The 15869-nt window shown below is 31.2% G+C and overlaps 2 protein-coding genes across 3 annotated transcripts; one reads left to right on the forward strand and one right to left on the reverse strand.

Annotated features, from left to right (window-relative positions):
- The first annotated feature begins 6408 nt into the window (after positions 1-6408).
- On the forward strand, positions 6409-9005 carry LOC106405100 (amino acid permease 4). 2 transcript variants are annotated; one of them, XM_048747278.1, is made up of 6 exons: positions 6409-6554; positions 6915-6981; positions 7088-7321; positions 7402-7495; positions 7580-7794; positions 8102-9005. In XM_048747278.1, the coding sequence occupies exons 2-6, from the start codon at positions 6921-6923 to the stop codon at positions 8896-8898; spliced, it is 1401 nt and encodes a 466-aa protein (XP_048603235.1). In that variant the 5' UTR covers positions 6409-6554; positions 6915-6920; the 3' UTR covers positions 8899-9005. The 2 variants fall into 2 exon arrangements, with proteins under 2 accessions (XP_048603235.1, XP_048603236.1); XM_048747279.1 differs by having other exon boundaries at positions 6415-6554; positions 6921-6981.
- A 2257-nt stretch (positions 9006-11262) lies between these two features.
- On the reverse strand, positions 11263-15524 carry LOC125581586 (ultraviolet-B receptor UVR8). The gene is made up of 13 exons (XM_048747280.1): positions 15321-15524; positions 15049-15235; positions 14789-14935; positions 14559-14640; positions 13977-14132; positions 13569-13742; positions 13289-13360; positions 13025-13096; positions 12776-12894; positions 12617-12646; positions 11928-11983; positions 11794-11846; positions 11263-11568 (listed from the first exon to the last, which is right to left on the reverse strand). The coding sequence occupies exons 1-13, from the start codon at positions 15400-15402 to the stop codon at positions 11488-11490; spliced, it is 1311 nt and encodes a 436-aa protein (XP_048603237.1). The 5' UTR covers positions 15403-15524; the 3' UTR covers positions 11263-11487.
- Positions 15525-15869: the final 345 nt, after the last annotated feature.

Consider the following 15869-nt stretch of genomic DNA (forward strand, 5'->3'; position numbering starts at 1 on the left):
TGTCAATTAATTTAGTAAAATTTCATAATACTCTCTAAATTAGTAGACTAACCACTATAAAATGGCTATTTTTTAAAGAAACAAAGACAACAAAAGTTCCAAACCTCTTTGACATTCATCATATATTAGTGAAAAATGCAACAATGCATTAAAACATTATTTTCATATTTCTGAAATTTGCTCAAAATCTATGTGTTAACCCCCAACAAAAATATTGATTTTTTTGTTAAAATACTCTATAGTCTATATACTGAAGCCTATGATCTTTAGTGTTGTTTTAAAATTTCTGAACACATTCTACATTTGTATTATGTATACTAAACTCTCTTTCATGGTACATGGATATGGTTTAAATTTTTGTCAATTAATTTAGTAAAAACTCATAATACTCCCTAAATTGTGAGATGCAACTATGCATTAAAACAGAATTGTCATATTTTTGAATTTTTCTCAAAATATATGTGTTAACAACCCTTACGAAATTATTAAATTTTTTCGGTAAATGCTTCATATATTGAAGTCTATGATCTTTAGTGTTCTTTTAAAAATTCTAAACACATTCTACATTTGTAATAATGTATATTAAACTCTCTTTCATTATATATGGACATCGTTTTAATTTTCGTCAATTAATTTAGTAAAACTTCATAATACTCCTTAAATTGGTGGACTAACTACTATAAAAGTATTATTTTCTAAAGAAACGGAGACAACAAAAGTTCTAAACCTCTTTGGAGTTTATCATATATTAGTGAATGATGCAACAATGCATTAAAACATTTTTTCATATTTTTGAATTCTTCTCAAAATCTATTTGTTAACTCATATAAAAATATTGAGTTTTTCGGTAAATGTTCTATATACCGAAGTCTATGATCTTTAGTGTTGTTTTAAAATTTCTAAACACATTCTACATTTGTATTAATGTATATTAAATTCTCTTCCATGGTAAATGTGCATCATTTTTTTTTGTCAATTAATTTTGTAAAACTTCATAATACTCCCTAAATTGGTTGAGTAACCACTTTAAAATCGTTGTTTTCTAGAGAAATGAAAACAACAAAAGTTCCAAACCTCTTTGACCTTCATCATATGTTAGTGAAGGATGCAACTATGCATTAAAACATTATTTTCATATTTTTGAATTTTTCCCAAAATATATGTGTTAACCCCAACGAAATATTGAAGTTTTCGGTAAATGCCCTATATAATGATCCCTATGATCTTTAGTGTTGTTTTAAATTTTCTAAACACATACTACATTTGTCCTAATGTATATTAAAATCTCTTTCATGGTATATGGACATCTTTTTAATTTTTTGTCAATTAATTTAGTAAAACTTTATAATACTCCCTAAATTGATGGAATAACCACTATAAAATCGCTATTATCTGGGAAAATGGAGACACCAAATGTTCTAAACCTCTTTGAACTCATCATATCTTAATGAATGATGAAAATATGCTTTAAAACATTATTTTCATATTTTTGAATTTTTCTCAAAATCTATGTGTTAATCCCCTACGAAAATATTGAATTTTTCGGTAAATATTCTTTGTACTGAAGCCTATGATCTTTAGTGTTGTTTTAATATTTCTAAACACATTTTACATTTGTATATTAATATATATTAAACTCTATTTCATGGTGCATGGACATCCTTTTAATTTTTTGTCAATTAATTTAGTAAAACTTCATAATACTCCCCAAATTGGTGGACTAACCACTATAAAATCGCTATTCTCTAGAAAAACGGAGACAACAAAAGTTCCAAACCTCTTTGACCTTCTACATATGTTAGTGAATGATGCAAATATGCATTAAAATATAATTTTATTATTTTTGAATTTTTTCTCAAAAATCTATGTGTAACCCCTATGAAAATATTGAGTTTTTCGGCAAATGTTCTATATACTGAAGCCTATGATTTATAGTGTTGTTTCAAAATTTCTAAACACATTCTATATTTGTATTAATATATATTAAACTCTCTTCCATGGTACATGAGAATCATTTTAATTTTTTGTCAATTAATTTAGTAAAACTTCATAATACGCCCTAAATTGATGGACTAACACTTATAAAATCGCTATTTCCTAGAGAAACGGAAACAACAAAAGTTTCAAACCTCTTTGACATTCATCATATATTAGTGAAGGATGCAATTATGCATTAAAACATAACTTTCATATTTTTTTGAATTTTTCTCAAAATCTATTTGTTTCGGTAAATGTTCTATATACTGAAGCTTATGATCTTTAGTGTTGTTTTAAAATTTCTAACACACTCTACATTTGTGTTAATGTATATTAAACTCTCTTTCATGCTACATGGGCATACTTTTAATTCTTTTTCAATAAATTTAGTAAAACTTCATAATACTCTCTAAATTGGTAGAATAACCACCATAAAATCGTTGTTTTCCAGAGAAATGGAGACAACAAAAGTTTCAAACTTCTTTGACTTTCATCATATGTTAGTGAAAGATGCAATTATGCATTATAACAGTATTTTCATATTTTTGAATTTTTCTCAAAATCTATGTGTTAAAACCCTACAAAAAATGAATTTTTTTTGTAAATGTTCTATATACTGAAGCCTATTATATTTAGTGTTGTTTTAAAAATTTTAAACACATTTTAAATTTGTATTAATGTATATTAAACTCTATTTCATGGTACATTGGCATAGTTTTTTTTTGTCAATTAATTTAGTAAAACTTCGTAATACTCCCTAAAATTGGTGGACTAACCACTATAAAATCGATATTTTCTAGAGAATTGGAGATTACAAAAGTTTCAAACCTCTTTGACCTTTATCATATGTTAGTGAAGGATGCAAATATGCATTGAAACAATATTTTCATTCTTTTTAATATTTCTTAAAATCTATGTGTTAACTGACCCTTACAAAAATATTGAATTTTTTGGTAAAGGTTCTATATACTGAAGCCTATGATCTTTAGTGTTATTTTAAAATTTATAAACGCATTCTACATTTGTATTAATGTATATTGAACTCTTTTCCATGGTATATGGACATCGTTTTAGTTTTTTGTCATTTAATATAGTAAAATTTCATAATAGTCCCTAAATTTGTGGACTAACCACGCTATTTTCTAGAAAAACAGAGACCACAAAGGTTTTAAACCTTTTTGACCTTCATCAAATGACATGGTTACCAAAATTATATTATATTTTAAATGTAAAATATTATTTAAAAAATAGATATTTTAATTGTAAAATTTATTTTTAAATAATATTTTTCGATATAAACATAATTTAGAAATTATTAAATAAAATAAATTATTTTTCTAACTTTTTTAATTTTATATATTAATATATATATTCATTAAAAATAAATATATTATATATTATATACTAATTTTTATAATAATTTTAAATAGCATGATCATACTGTTCTACTAATTATTATATTAAACAAATTAGAAAACATATACAATTTCTGTAACATTATGTTTCTATAGAATACTATTACTGTTTTATCATCTGCTCTGCCGATAAAGACCCAAGCCAGCTAAATCCACGGTACTTTTAAGCTAAAAATATTATTTATATTGAGTGTTTTTAATACACGTCCTCTAAAAACTTAACGGCACAGTAAACATACATTTTTAATTCAACGGAAATAATTGACTTTCGCATAACAAAATGTGAAAATATAGATTAGATATGAAATTTGAATTTTATATACGGTTGGTTATGTTTTTACACCGATATATACACCGTGTATAGAACATAATGTTATATGTTGGGTAGGATACGACGGTAGACAATAATCATAATGAATTATATTTGCTAAAAATATCTACTTGTAAACAATCTTATCTTTCATCTCTGCTAAATTATTCTTAGATCACTTTACTTTTCACCTAACTAATCCATGAACATTCTAGCATTACGAATTAGACTTTCAATAGTTAGAAGATTAGAAATAATAATAAAGATGTGATACGTAATGACCGCGGTTTTGAAGTCATGGTAATAAAAGTTATTTGCACAGGTCAGTTTCAAAAATAATAATAAAAGATCAATCAGATTCTGTAGGCTTGATTTGATTTTCTCCATCTTTTTTCAGACAGCTTTGACGTAATTTGTACTGTTTACAGTAGAGACTTGAGTGTGTAAAGTTTACCCTTATATATAGAGTGATTTATAAACCATTTTTCAGAATTTAAATGTAATGAATATAATAAGTTAATTAATAAAAAAGAATCTTGGTATTCAAAAGGAGTTTTTGAAAGTGTTCAAAGATACTATGCTAGATAATAACACTTGCATAATTGCATGGAAATTCGATTCTCTTATGATCACACATTTTCGCTTTAGTTTTTTGTTTAAACCAATATTTTTTTGGCCTGAATTCTAAAAATAACAATTAACCTTTTGGAACTTGAACTGATAGAACTAGCAAACGGAAATATTATTGGTTACGAATACGTAAAATGTTAACGAAATCAAAACATTTAATCTTCATGCGGTCATGCCAAATAGTATAAATAGATAAAAAAAAACTTACCGAAATCAAAACGGGATCTTTTTTTTTGTTCATGTTGTGGATCCATCCGTTCAAATAAGCTATAGTACAAAGTTAAGTTTCACCTTAAGGACTATTCTTCGAAAATTGCATAATTTAGTTTTTGTATGAACCCTATCAATTTTAGTTTTTTGTACAACTATAATCGATACATGTTCGAAGAAATTTCAGCCCATGTTAGTTTGAAATCGAGAAGCATAAAACAATATAACAAGATTTATAATGTGCTGATGCAGCACTTGTTCGGCTATTCCTTATGTTAATTATTTTTTTTGAAACACATTCCTATGATAATATTAAAAAAAAATTACAAAAAACTAAACTTAGCATTCGCTCTAGTATATAAATATCCAATAATTTTTAATATAGCCTAGGGCTCGGAAGCATTTGAAGTAAGAATGATTACTAGACTTTTCACCCGTACATCCGTACAGGTAGATTTTCATTTTATAAATATATAACAAATACCATCGTAAAACTTTCAAAGATACAATTTACATTTTAGTGTTATATTTTGTATAAATCTATAATGTTATTGGTTATGTTTCTTATTTGATTTTATTAATATATAATGATTTGTTTTATACATTTTACTTTATTATTAACTGTTATTATATATCAATATATTTTTGAGTTAGGTAAAATAAATTCATAGTATGAAATAAACAAATTTAGAATCTCCTTTATTTTTTTCTAATTTTTACAGACTAAACACAATACATTTTAAATTTTATTTAGTTATACTATATAACTAATATTTTCTTAGCATAATTTATATTTCTATATTATTTATTTTAGTATATTGTGGGAATATAGCATTCGATTCATTATTTTTAAGAATGTATGTACACTATATAGCATTCGATTCTCTTTTTTTACGTATTTTCACTAAAGAATGGAGGAAACAATAATTCTTAAAAATCTCCAAGTTGAAATATTTATATATACATACATTCTGTACATCCAAGCCAAAAAGGTAAATATTATTCCTTATGATGTTTATGTATGTACTTGTTCCTAGCTAATGCTATATCAACTCGAAGACATTACATATCAACTCGACCTATTATAAGTTTAGGATATCCCATATAATGAATAAACTGAAGTATTCGAAGTTTCGATCCAGTTTGCGAATCAAGAGAATCACTAATGTTTTGATCTATTTAGCCGTGGCATGAACTTTGCAATTATGGATGAGAAAAGAATGAAAGCACTTGTTACCAAAAAAAAAGAATGAAAGCACTTGAAAAGAAGAGTACACGTTATTATACCATGAGAGATAGGAGAATAAAACTAAATAACAATACTTTCGGAAAGTTTTTTATCCATATTGTCCGACACATGCAATGTTTTTGAAACATTTATAATGTATGTCGAAGATAATTTATGGGTAGTTTTTGTCAGTTTCCGTGTTCCATTTCCACATCTCGAGTACTACAAATTCATTTACCTCAAAAGTTATAGCATCGTGAGATTCATGTACATGTACATACTCGCTTGTAAGAATACTCGAGTACTCGTATACTCAAAATATATCTATTTTATTGAGTAATAATTTCATTCAAAGAATCAAAAACCTTTTTTTTTTTAAGAATCAAAAACTTGATATGTAGTATCGAATATGTTTTGTTTTTAAAATGTATGTTATATATATATATATATATATAGATATGCTGGATACCCTAAGTGATACGCATATTATATAGAGATTTGTACAAATGTGTAAGGCTCATGTGGCCAAATTTCATTTATCTTACCTGTAAATAACAATTATTGTTTTTATAAGCAAATAAGATTCTCTTCTCCACTTATGATGGCTTATATAAGATGACCAGACCCAAAACAAACAACATGCAGCAGCAGTATTGCTCTCACCACCCATTGCCTTTTGCATTTATTTCTTTGTCCATTTTTTATTTAGTTTCTTCGAGTTTAGTTTTGTGCATATATAGCTTTTGTCTACAGCTTATTCTCTTAAGGCTCAATAAGCAGAGAGGTAAACTACTCTCTCTAAAATATACTCCCTCCGTTTCATATTGTAAGTAGTTTTAGGGAAATTTTTTTGTTTCAAAATGTAAGTAGTTTTCATATTTCTAGGTAACTTTTACATTTATTGAGTATAGTGTAACCAATCAAATTAAATAAACTTGTTTTTGATTGGTTAAGTTATATCTAACCTATTTAATATACAATATTTTTTAAAACATAATAATTTTCTTAATCTTTGTGCTTTTAGCCAAAACTACTTACATTATAAAACGGAGGGAGTATATTTTACCGTCAAAATCGTTAATTATAAGTTATAACAGTATTGTGAACTAATAGTAATTCCTCACAACTTTGATGTCTTACTAAGCCCTAGATGGATGTTTCTCGGCCAGCTTTCAAATGTTTTGATGATGATGGAAGGCTTAAGAGATCAGGTATAGTTAACTTAAACTTCAAGTTTAGAAATCATCAAGAGCCCGACGAGAGATGTTCATATTTTTTTTGTTTTGTTTTTGTTTTTGTTTTTGTTTTTGTGTTCAGGGACGGTTTGGACCGCAAGTGCGCATATTATAACTGCTGTGATAGGATCTGGTGTTCTATCTCTAGCATGGGCCATAGGCCAACTCGGTTGGATCGCTGGACCTGCAGTGATGTTCTTGTTCTCTTTCGTCACTTACTTCTCTTCCACTCTTCTCAGTGACTGCTACAGAACTGGTGATCCTGTTTCCGGAAAGAGAAACTACACTTACATGGATGCTGTCCAATCAATCCTCGGTACTGTTAATTAAACTTATATTAGTTTTACTTAATATGTTTTGTGATGCTTTACACTGTCTGGTTCTGTGTTCTGACAGGTGGGTTTAGGTTCAAGATTTGTGGTCTGATTCAGTTCTTGAATCTTTTTGGAATCACAGTCGGTTACACAATTGCAGCATCTATAAGCATGATGTGAGTCTCACTTTCTCAACAAGAAGTTTCCTTAGCTACTAAATAATGAGTCAAAACCCCTTTTAATTTGGTTTAAGCTTTCAGGGCGATTAAGAGATCAAACTGCTTTCACGAGAGCGGAGGGAAGAACCCTTGTCACATGTCTAGCAACCCCTACATGATCATGTTTGGTGTTACAGAGATCTTGCTCTCTCAGATCAAAGACTTTGACCAAATTTGGTGGCTCTCCATAGTTGCTGCCATCATGTCCTTCACATATTCTGCAATAGGTTTAGCTCTCGGAATCATTCAGGTCGCAGGTACATAAAAATATATGTTTCACAAAAATGTCATTTTGGACACTTTTACATAAATTAAAAACTATTTAATTTTTTATCCTTTATACTAGTAGCAGTTTTTTCTATCTATTTTATTACATTTTAAAATAGTGAGGTTACATACAGAATTTTATTTAAAATTTGTCTTAAAAAAATAAAACCACATTTTTTGTTCTCTTACACACAAACTTAAAACTTTAAAACAAATTTTGAAACTGAGGGAGCAACTTCAGAAAGATTCTTAGACAAGTAAAATAGAGTGTTCCTAACTAACTCTTATTGGTTTCAGCTAATGGAGTATTCAAGGGAAGTCTCACTGGCATAAGCATAGGAACAGTGACTCAAACCCAAAAGATATGGAGAACCTTCCAAGCACTTGGAGATATTGCCTTTGCTTATTCATACTCCGTTGTCCTAATCGAGATTCAAGACACTGTAAGATCTCCACCAGCAGAATCAAAAACGATGAAGCAAGCGACAAGAATAAGCATAGCCGTCACGACGACGTTTTACATGCTATGTGGTTGCATGGGCTACGCTGCTTTTGGAGACGCAGCACCAGGAAACCTCTTAACCGGTTTCGGTTTCTACAACCCGTTTTGGCTCCTCGACGTGGCCAACGTCGCTATTGTTATCCACCTTGTAGGAGCTTACCAAGTCTTTGCTCAGCCAATCTTCGCGTTTGTGGATAAACAAGCCGCGGCTAGGTTTCCTGATAGTGACTTGGTCTCCAAGGAATTTGAAATCAGGATCCCTGGAGTTAGGGCACCGTATAAAGTCAACGTTTTCAGAGCAGTGTTCCGGTCATGTTTCGTGGTTTTGACCACCGTGATATCGATGCTTATGCCGTTCTTTAACGACGTCGTGGGGATCTTGGGAGCGTTAGGGTTTTGGCCTTTGACGGTTTATTTTCCGGTGGAGATGTATATAAAGCAGAGGAAAGTTGAGAGATGGAGTATGAAGTGGGTTTGTTTGAAAATGCTGAGCGGTGGTTGTTTAGTGATTTCGGTGGTCGCCGGAGTTGGCTCGGTGGCTGGAGTAATGCTTGACCTTAAGGTTTACAAGCCGTTCAAGACTACTTACTAAACAAAACCATGATGAATGATGAAGAAAAGAAACAAACAATAGACAATGGCTAAAATTCATATATTTCATTTGGTGAAATGTGTATAATGTATAAGCTTCTTCGTTTTCGTGTACTATCTTGCGTTATTCACATTTTATCATATGTTGTGAATTTATAATCGGTGTGTTATTTACTAAAAGTTTGTTAGTTTAAATTTGTTGTTAAACCATATATGGATTATAAATAAATAAATTAGTCAGACTTTATAAATAACATAGCTTTATCTATTAAATAAATGACAGAAATTTTAATCTTGTTAAAATAAGAAAATATTAAACTTGGACAAGATATATATACACATCATAATTATTATTCATATGCCGGTGATATTTTAGAGGTAAAACGTTCATTTTTAAATAAATTTCCAAATAACGGGGGAATGGAAACTCGCGGAGGAGACACGAAGAATCTTTCAGAAAGTTTACAAGATGTGACATGGAACTAACAAAAGAAGGTAGTAACATGGCATCGAATCTAAGTGACATGTCAATTTCGAATAACTGAGAAAGTAACCCGACACATAAAGAGAAACACTTAAAAGAGCAATTTGGTGGTTTAGCTTTGAAGAGAATCACCCCAAATAGAAAATGTTCAACGATCCATTACCACTAGAATATTATATAGCCAAGTAGGATTAACGGATATAATTACATATTATTAATCTCCGGACCTTGGTCGAAAAATGAATATTATTAGATAGTCTTAACTTTCGGATTGTTGATAACATGCATGTGTGTACGTAAGTGTATAGAACATGGAACGTGAAACATGCATGTGTGTATGTAAGTGGCAAGTGTGCCTAGAAGGCTAAAATCTAGCCGAAATTGTAAATTAGAACGCAAAGATCCTTAATTTCATAGTTTTATCAACGAAGTTTTATTTAGTTTGATATTGATTTATAAATTGTCAGCTGTCATCTTTTAAATTGTACTTTCAGTGGTCATCAAAGGCAACAACCATAGAGAGTCAATAAAATTTAATATTCCAGAAGAATCGATGAATTTCCTTCATTTTCATATTAGTTTTCTAAATATCCCAAAAATCAATGGAACACTATCATCTGCTAGATAATGTTTTAATATACTGTGATAAAAAAGGATCTGTCAGACAAAAAAACATACTATAAGAAGGAGAAAATCACATTTTAAACCTTCAAAGTGTCTTATTTTTGCACTTTAAACACTAAACGTTTTTGACTAGCACTTTAAATCTTGAAAGTGACATTTTTATCATAACAAACCTCCAATGAGGTTTACTTGTTTACCAAATCAACGAGGTGACATGTACTGTTCATTTTGTGAAGACGTGTCGTTTTTTTTTTAAAATAAAAACAAAAAAATATAAAAAATTCGAAAAAATCAATTTTTTTTTTGAAAAATTCAAAAAATATAAAAATAACATTTCAAAATTAAAAATAAAATAAAATATTTTTTAAAAAAAATAATCCAATTATAAACCAATAAATATATATAATGTAATAACTTGAATGGTATACTAGATTCTGTTTTTTTTTTGTTTTTGATTTTTTTTTTAATTTTTGATTTATTAATACTTAATTTATTATTTTTTGTGAAACTAGAAAATATGTCATAGACCACTTAAAATGTTTTTGACCTTAACTAAAATATTGTAAGTTAGTTTGAAATATAATTAAGAGATAGAGAGGTATGCCTTTAGATTTGTATATGTTAGGTTTTGGTATGAGTGGAACTTCTTAGATAAGTAACATATATTTTAGTTTCTCTAAAGTTTGATTAGTTATTTATTTAATTTCAAAGTTATTTACTAGTTTAAGAACTTCACTTATAAGTTAATTTCTTTTTTAAAGAAACTTAAAATTACTAAAATAAATAGCATTTTAATAAATAATACCAATAATAGGATTAATTTTGGAAATTTAACAAGTTAAGTATTAATAAATCAAAAAAACTAAAAAAAATCAAAAACCAAAAAACCAGAATCTAGAATCACCATTCAAGTTATTATATTATATATACTTATTGGTTTATAATTGGATTAATTTTTAAAAATATTTATTTTATTTTTAATTTTGAAATTTTATTTTTTATATTTTTTGAAATTTTATATTTTTTGAATTTTGTTCGATTTTTTGATATTTTTTTGAATTTTCTGTGTATTTTATTTTTTATTTAAAAAAGAAATCGACACGTCATCACAAAATGCACAGTACATATCTCCTAGTTGACTTGGAGATTTGTTATGATAAAAATGTCACTTTCAAAATTTAAAGTCCTAGTAAAAAACGTTCAGTATTTAAAATGCGAGAATGTGACACTCTCAGAATTTAAATTGCGATTTTCCCCTATTAGAAGTTATCTTGTTGAGAAATATGAACATATAACATTTGGCTTATCCATCTTACTTATGGCGAAAGAACCCAAGAGGAGGAAATAGGCATTAACAAGTTACAACGGGCAAACTAACAGCAACAAAAAAAAAGAAGCAAACCTCAAACTAGACATAGTACATTGATAACCTTCGAGACCAAACACGCCAAAAAGAACAATTAAAAGAAAATTTCTCTCAGCTCAAAGTCGAACACGCTTGGCATCAGTTTGTGGGACACTGATATCACCTCCATTGCCTTTGCTTGTACTATCAGTTTGTCCCTGCCAAAAAAAAACCAATATCAAAATCACACTTATATGCTTCATCATTGATCTTTAAAGCAAATGTATACACCTAAAGTTCAGGAGCATTGATGATTCAATCGTTAAAACATCTATAAGCCTTTCAATCTTTTACTGATGCTAACATTTTCAGCAGGTGCAGCAAAACGACACTTGTGCCATTTGGACAGAGATTCTTAGGAAGTAAGAAGGAAAGAAGCTTACAGTTTCACCAGGAACAACCGCATATCTCTCTGAAGGTGACACCCAACTTTTCCCTGCAACAACCCAATGGAGAAATTAAAATATATGACTCTAAGAATACTTAAAAACTGTAAGTTTTTTTTGTCCTTTTTCACCTGAAGATGGATCAAAACTAGAAGATTCTATATGTTGTCCACTTGCTCCATCAACACTCAGGGGGCGACTGGTTTTCCCGCTACCACCCGCAAACGCAGCTTTTGCGGTTGGTAGCGGTTGTCGGCGGTTTGCAACAATCACTCAAATCGCTCTAAACCGCTTCAAACCGTTTCAAACCGCTCTGAATCTCATAAATTCAAAAGCTGGCTCCAGCTAGCGTTTGCGGTTGCGGGCGGTTGCGGGAGGGTAAAAAAAATTTCTTTTTTTTTAAAACAATATATATACAAAAGTAAAAATATTTAATAAAAACTTTAAAATTGAAATTATGAAAATATTAAAATATATCTATTATATTTTAATTAATAATATAAAATTTTATAATAAAAACAATTTCAATAAATTTTTAAAAATTAAAATTATAAATTTCTAAATATAAATTTTATATTTAATATAATTTTATGATTTTTGATATTTTTTATAATTATATTAAATGTAAATATTGTTAATTTATTATTTGACTATTACCGCATTAGGTAGTTAACCAGTCATAAGTCACCCGCAAACGCATCAATTTTTAACCGCAGTACCAGTCGTACAAATCTCTTAAAACCGTTAGAAACCGCAACCGCCCACGTCCACAAACTCCCGCAACCGCAACCGCAACCGCTGCGTTTGAACCAGTCAGGCCCTCAGTGCCTCTATGATCTTTGGAGAATTCCTACAAAGACAGAAAACCAAACATCCATTTCACGTTGTCAACGATGGGTACTGAATGCAACTGTAAAGCAATGGCTTTGGCCGATCTTCTTATTTGTGTTACACTGAACTAAAATTATCACACTTTCACCTGTCAAGTGATTCTCCAATACCGAGCTGTCCATTTGTACCTCTGCCCCAAGCAAACACATTGTTTCTTTCAGTCACAGCCAAGGTATGTCTCCATCCACATGAGACCTGAACTACTTTCTGTGAAAATATTTGTGTGTATTAGCAAAGAAAAGCAACAAAATTGAGACATGAGCTGATTATTATGTAGAGTGTGAAAAAGGCTGTCTGCTTAAAATCTTGTAGGGGTCATTAAGTCAAAGCAACATGCCTGATCGTCGGGAAATCGCACTTGCACAGGAGAACACTGATCTAAGTTATTGCCCACTCCTACTTGTCCAAACTGCGTGCTAAAAAGGAGCGTAAGTTAGAAGCTTGCCCTATTCAAGGTGAGTTACTTTTAGCAACGCAGTATAAGGATTGCATATCTTGCTGACAAGTATAGTCGATTTTGTTGCTTAAAACACTATTCAAGCGCATGCCTAAAGCAACTGAAAGCAAAACTCAGATTAATGTGTAGATGATATAGCTTGACCTTATTCCAACCCCATCCATATAGTTTTCCATCAGAAGTCAATGCCATTGTATGTCTCCAACCTCCCGAAATCTGAAAAATAACCAAAAATGATCCCGAAGATCTTGAGCCAGAAGAACACAACCAGCAGAGATATATACAATGAGACGGTCTTCTTCAACAAACAATAACTGTCAGAAACTTTTACTACTTAATTCATGCAGCGAGAATAAGAAAAACACCCAAGTATTAATCCTATTTAATGAATAAATATAAGCAATTTAGGAGGCCTAGGTGAAACCTGAGAGATAACGCTGTTGCCTAGCGCTTCCAGTTTGTGAGGAACAAGGTGATCCTCCAAGTCTCCATGTCCTAGTTGTCCATATTTGCTCCATCCATAAGTATATAATGCTCCAGAGTAAGAAACTGATATTGTGTGTCGCCATCCACAAGCAACCATCGACATCTTCTCACCCTACAATTTTATTTCCCACAACCACGAAAGTGAGTATTAGTGAGGGTGCATGATCTCAATGATCCATGCTCTGTTGTTCAGATTAAGGAGAACATATAGTGCAGTGTATAATCAAGGGCAAGGCTCATTGAACTATATTTGAATCATTTCATGTATACTGAATTTCAAATGCAAGTGTAAACAAATAGCAGGTGTTTCAAATAAATATAGAGCAAGAGTCTGATAGCTTCTTACACCAGCAGAGGTAACTCTTTCAGGAACCAAGCGGTCATTCCGGTCACCTAATCCCAAATTTCCATATCTTCCCCATCCCCATCCATAAAGATCACCATCTTCTGTAACCGCAGCAGTGTGTTCTGCACCAGCTGCAACCATTTTGATTCGTATTCCCTGCACCCATTAAGAATTTGAAGCGTCGATGTAACACTTTGGATTAAGTAACCAACCTACTTACAGTCTACGATCAATAAATCTTCTAATTTACTTGGTCAGAGCTATTATCAATAGACCCTACCTTACATCTGTGTTTGCGGATAGTATAATAACACAAAGTTATAGCTATTTTTAGACCCCCTCATGTATTAGTTTCCTATCCTACATACGGTAACTTTTACTATATTTTGAAAATGTCTCCACCAGATGTGGACCCTTAATTAGTATTACTCGTATTTTCAAAAAGAGCAAGTTGCGAAAATGTATGGACCCAACATTGACTCAATTCTGAATCACAGTGTGTTTGGTAAGTTCAGAAAGCTACAATGACAAATAGATGTTAACATGATTCCACAAGAAGAATATATAGCTAGCGACACAAACCTCAAAGGCTTGTATCTTTTGAGGCACTAGAGAATCTTCTGTGTTCCCTAAACCAAGTTGACCATTCTGGTTGCGCCCCCAGCTTTATACACATATATCAAAATAACCAAAATACATAAAACTACACTTGAATCTATTGACATTATAAAAAACTATGGATAAAAAGCCATTTTACTGCGATTGTTGATTGCACATAAGGAGAAGAAGAATAGCTAACAAGAGTAAAATACCTCTGCACCTCTCCATCCATTGTCACAGCCAAACAATGACTATCCCCACAAGCAATCTGCTTTATACGAACACCGTGCAATGCTTTGATTGGGAGCGGAGTAAACAAGTCACTCGAGTTCCCATGGCCTAATCTCCCAAAATCTCCCCTGCAAAAACACATGTGTACAAACGAGTGTATAAGTAACTGTTCACAAAACACAATCTAACCACCAAAAATTGATATTAAAAATAGTAAAGAGATAATTGATGAGAAGCAAACCATCCCCAACTATAGACCTCCAAGCGTGACTGTGAATAAGCAACGGTGTGGTCAGCACCACAGGTAACGGAAACGATTTGGTGTTCATCCAAGGCGCTTAGCTGCGTCGGGGAAGATCGATCCTCTGCGTCTCCGTGACCTAACTGTCCATCCTCTCCTCGACCCCATGAGCAAACAACCTCTCCAGCTACCAAACCAAAACCAAAAATCAAAACGTTCAAAATCAAACATCGAACTATTACTAAACTCATTTTCTAGGGAGTGAGACGTACAGAGGAGAGCGACGGAGTGGCTAGCACCAGCGGATATGATGAGAACTTTACGAGGTGGGGGCGTAACTTCACCCTCCGCCATCGATCACAGTCTTTCTCCTGAGCCGAAGATATTTTTCTGGGAGCGGAATAATGATAAATCTAATTTTTTATTAATAAAATAGGAAGAAACTTCTATTTTTTTTTATTGCTTACTATCCGTAAGAGAGGAGAGAAGAGAAGCAGATGGCTCACCTGATGATTACACGTGTCGTATTTTGTGGGACACTTACATCGAAGGTGGGTTTTAAAATGGGTATGATAAATGTTATTTGGCCCAATAAAGAAAAGAGCCCATCAACAATTTTATTGTTTATAAAACAGAGTAGCGGTAACAGAGTTCGTTACGAAGGCAGAGAGAAAGTGAAAGAATCGTTTCTTCCTCGTCGTCTTCTCCGATCATCTCAGATTTCTCCGGCGAGGTATACCCTTCCTGTAACTTTGCAAGCGATTCACCACCACAACTGCTGCCACCACCTCCTCCTGTTAACAAGGCCCCACCACCACCAC

Source organism: Brassica napus, chromosome C2 (assembly GCF_020379485.1).
Source record: "Brassica napus cultivar Da-Ae chromosome C2, Da-Ae, whole genome shotgun sequence".
In the NCBI taxonomy this organism is placed as follows: Eukaryota; Viridiplantae; Streptophyta; class Magnoliopsida; order Brassicales; family Brassicaceae; genus Brassica; species Brassica napus.

What these genes read in the sequence shown, in the direction of transcription:
- LOC106405100 (XM_048747278.1), top strand. Translation starts at nt 6,921, where the DNA reads ATGGATGTTTCTCGGCCAGCTTTCAAATGTTTTGATGATGATGGAAGG. An exon ending in TGCTGTCCAATCAATCCTCG is followed by an intron (nt 7,322 to 7,401) that starts GTACTGTTAATT and finishes GTGTTCTGACAG; the next exon opens with GTGGGTTTAGGTTCAAGATT. An exon ending in GCAGCATCTATAAGCATGAT is followed by an intron (nt 7,496 to 7,579) that starts GTGAGTCTCACT and finishes TTAAGCTTTCAG; the next exon opens with GGCGATTAAGAGATCAAACT.
- LOC125581586 (XM_048747280.1), bottom strand. Translation starts at nt 15,402, where the DNA reads ATGGCGGAGGGTGAAGTTACGCCCCCACCTCGTAAAGTTCTCATCATA. An exon ending in AAAAGATACAAGCCTTTGAG is followed by an intron (nt 14,133 to 14,558) that starts GTTTGTGTCGCT and finishes TAATGGGTGCAG; the next exon opens with GGAATACGAATCAAAATGGT. An exon ending in TGCGATTTCCCGACGATCAG is followed by an intron (nt 12,895 to 13,024) that starts GCATGTTGCTTT and finishes ATATTTTCACAG; the next exon opens with AAAGTAGTTCAGGTCTCATG.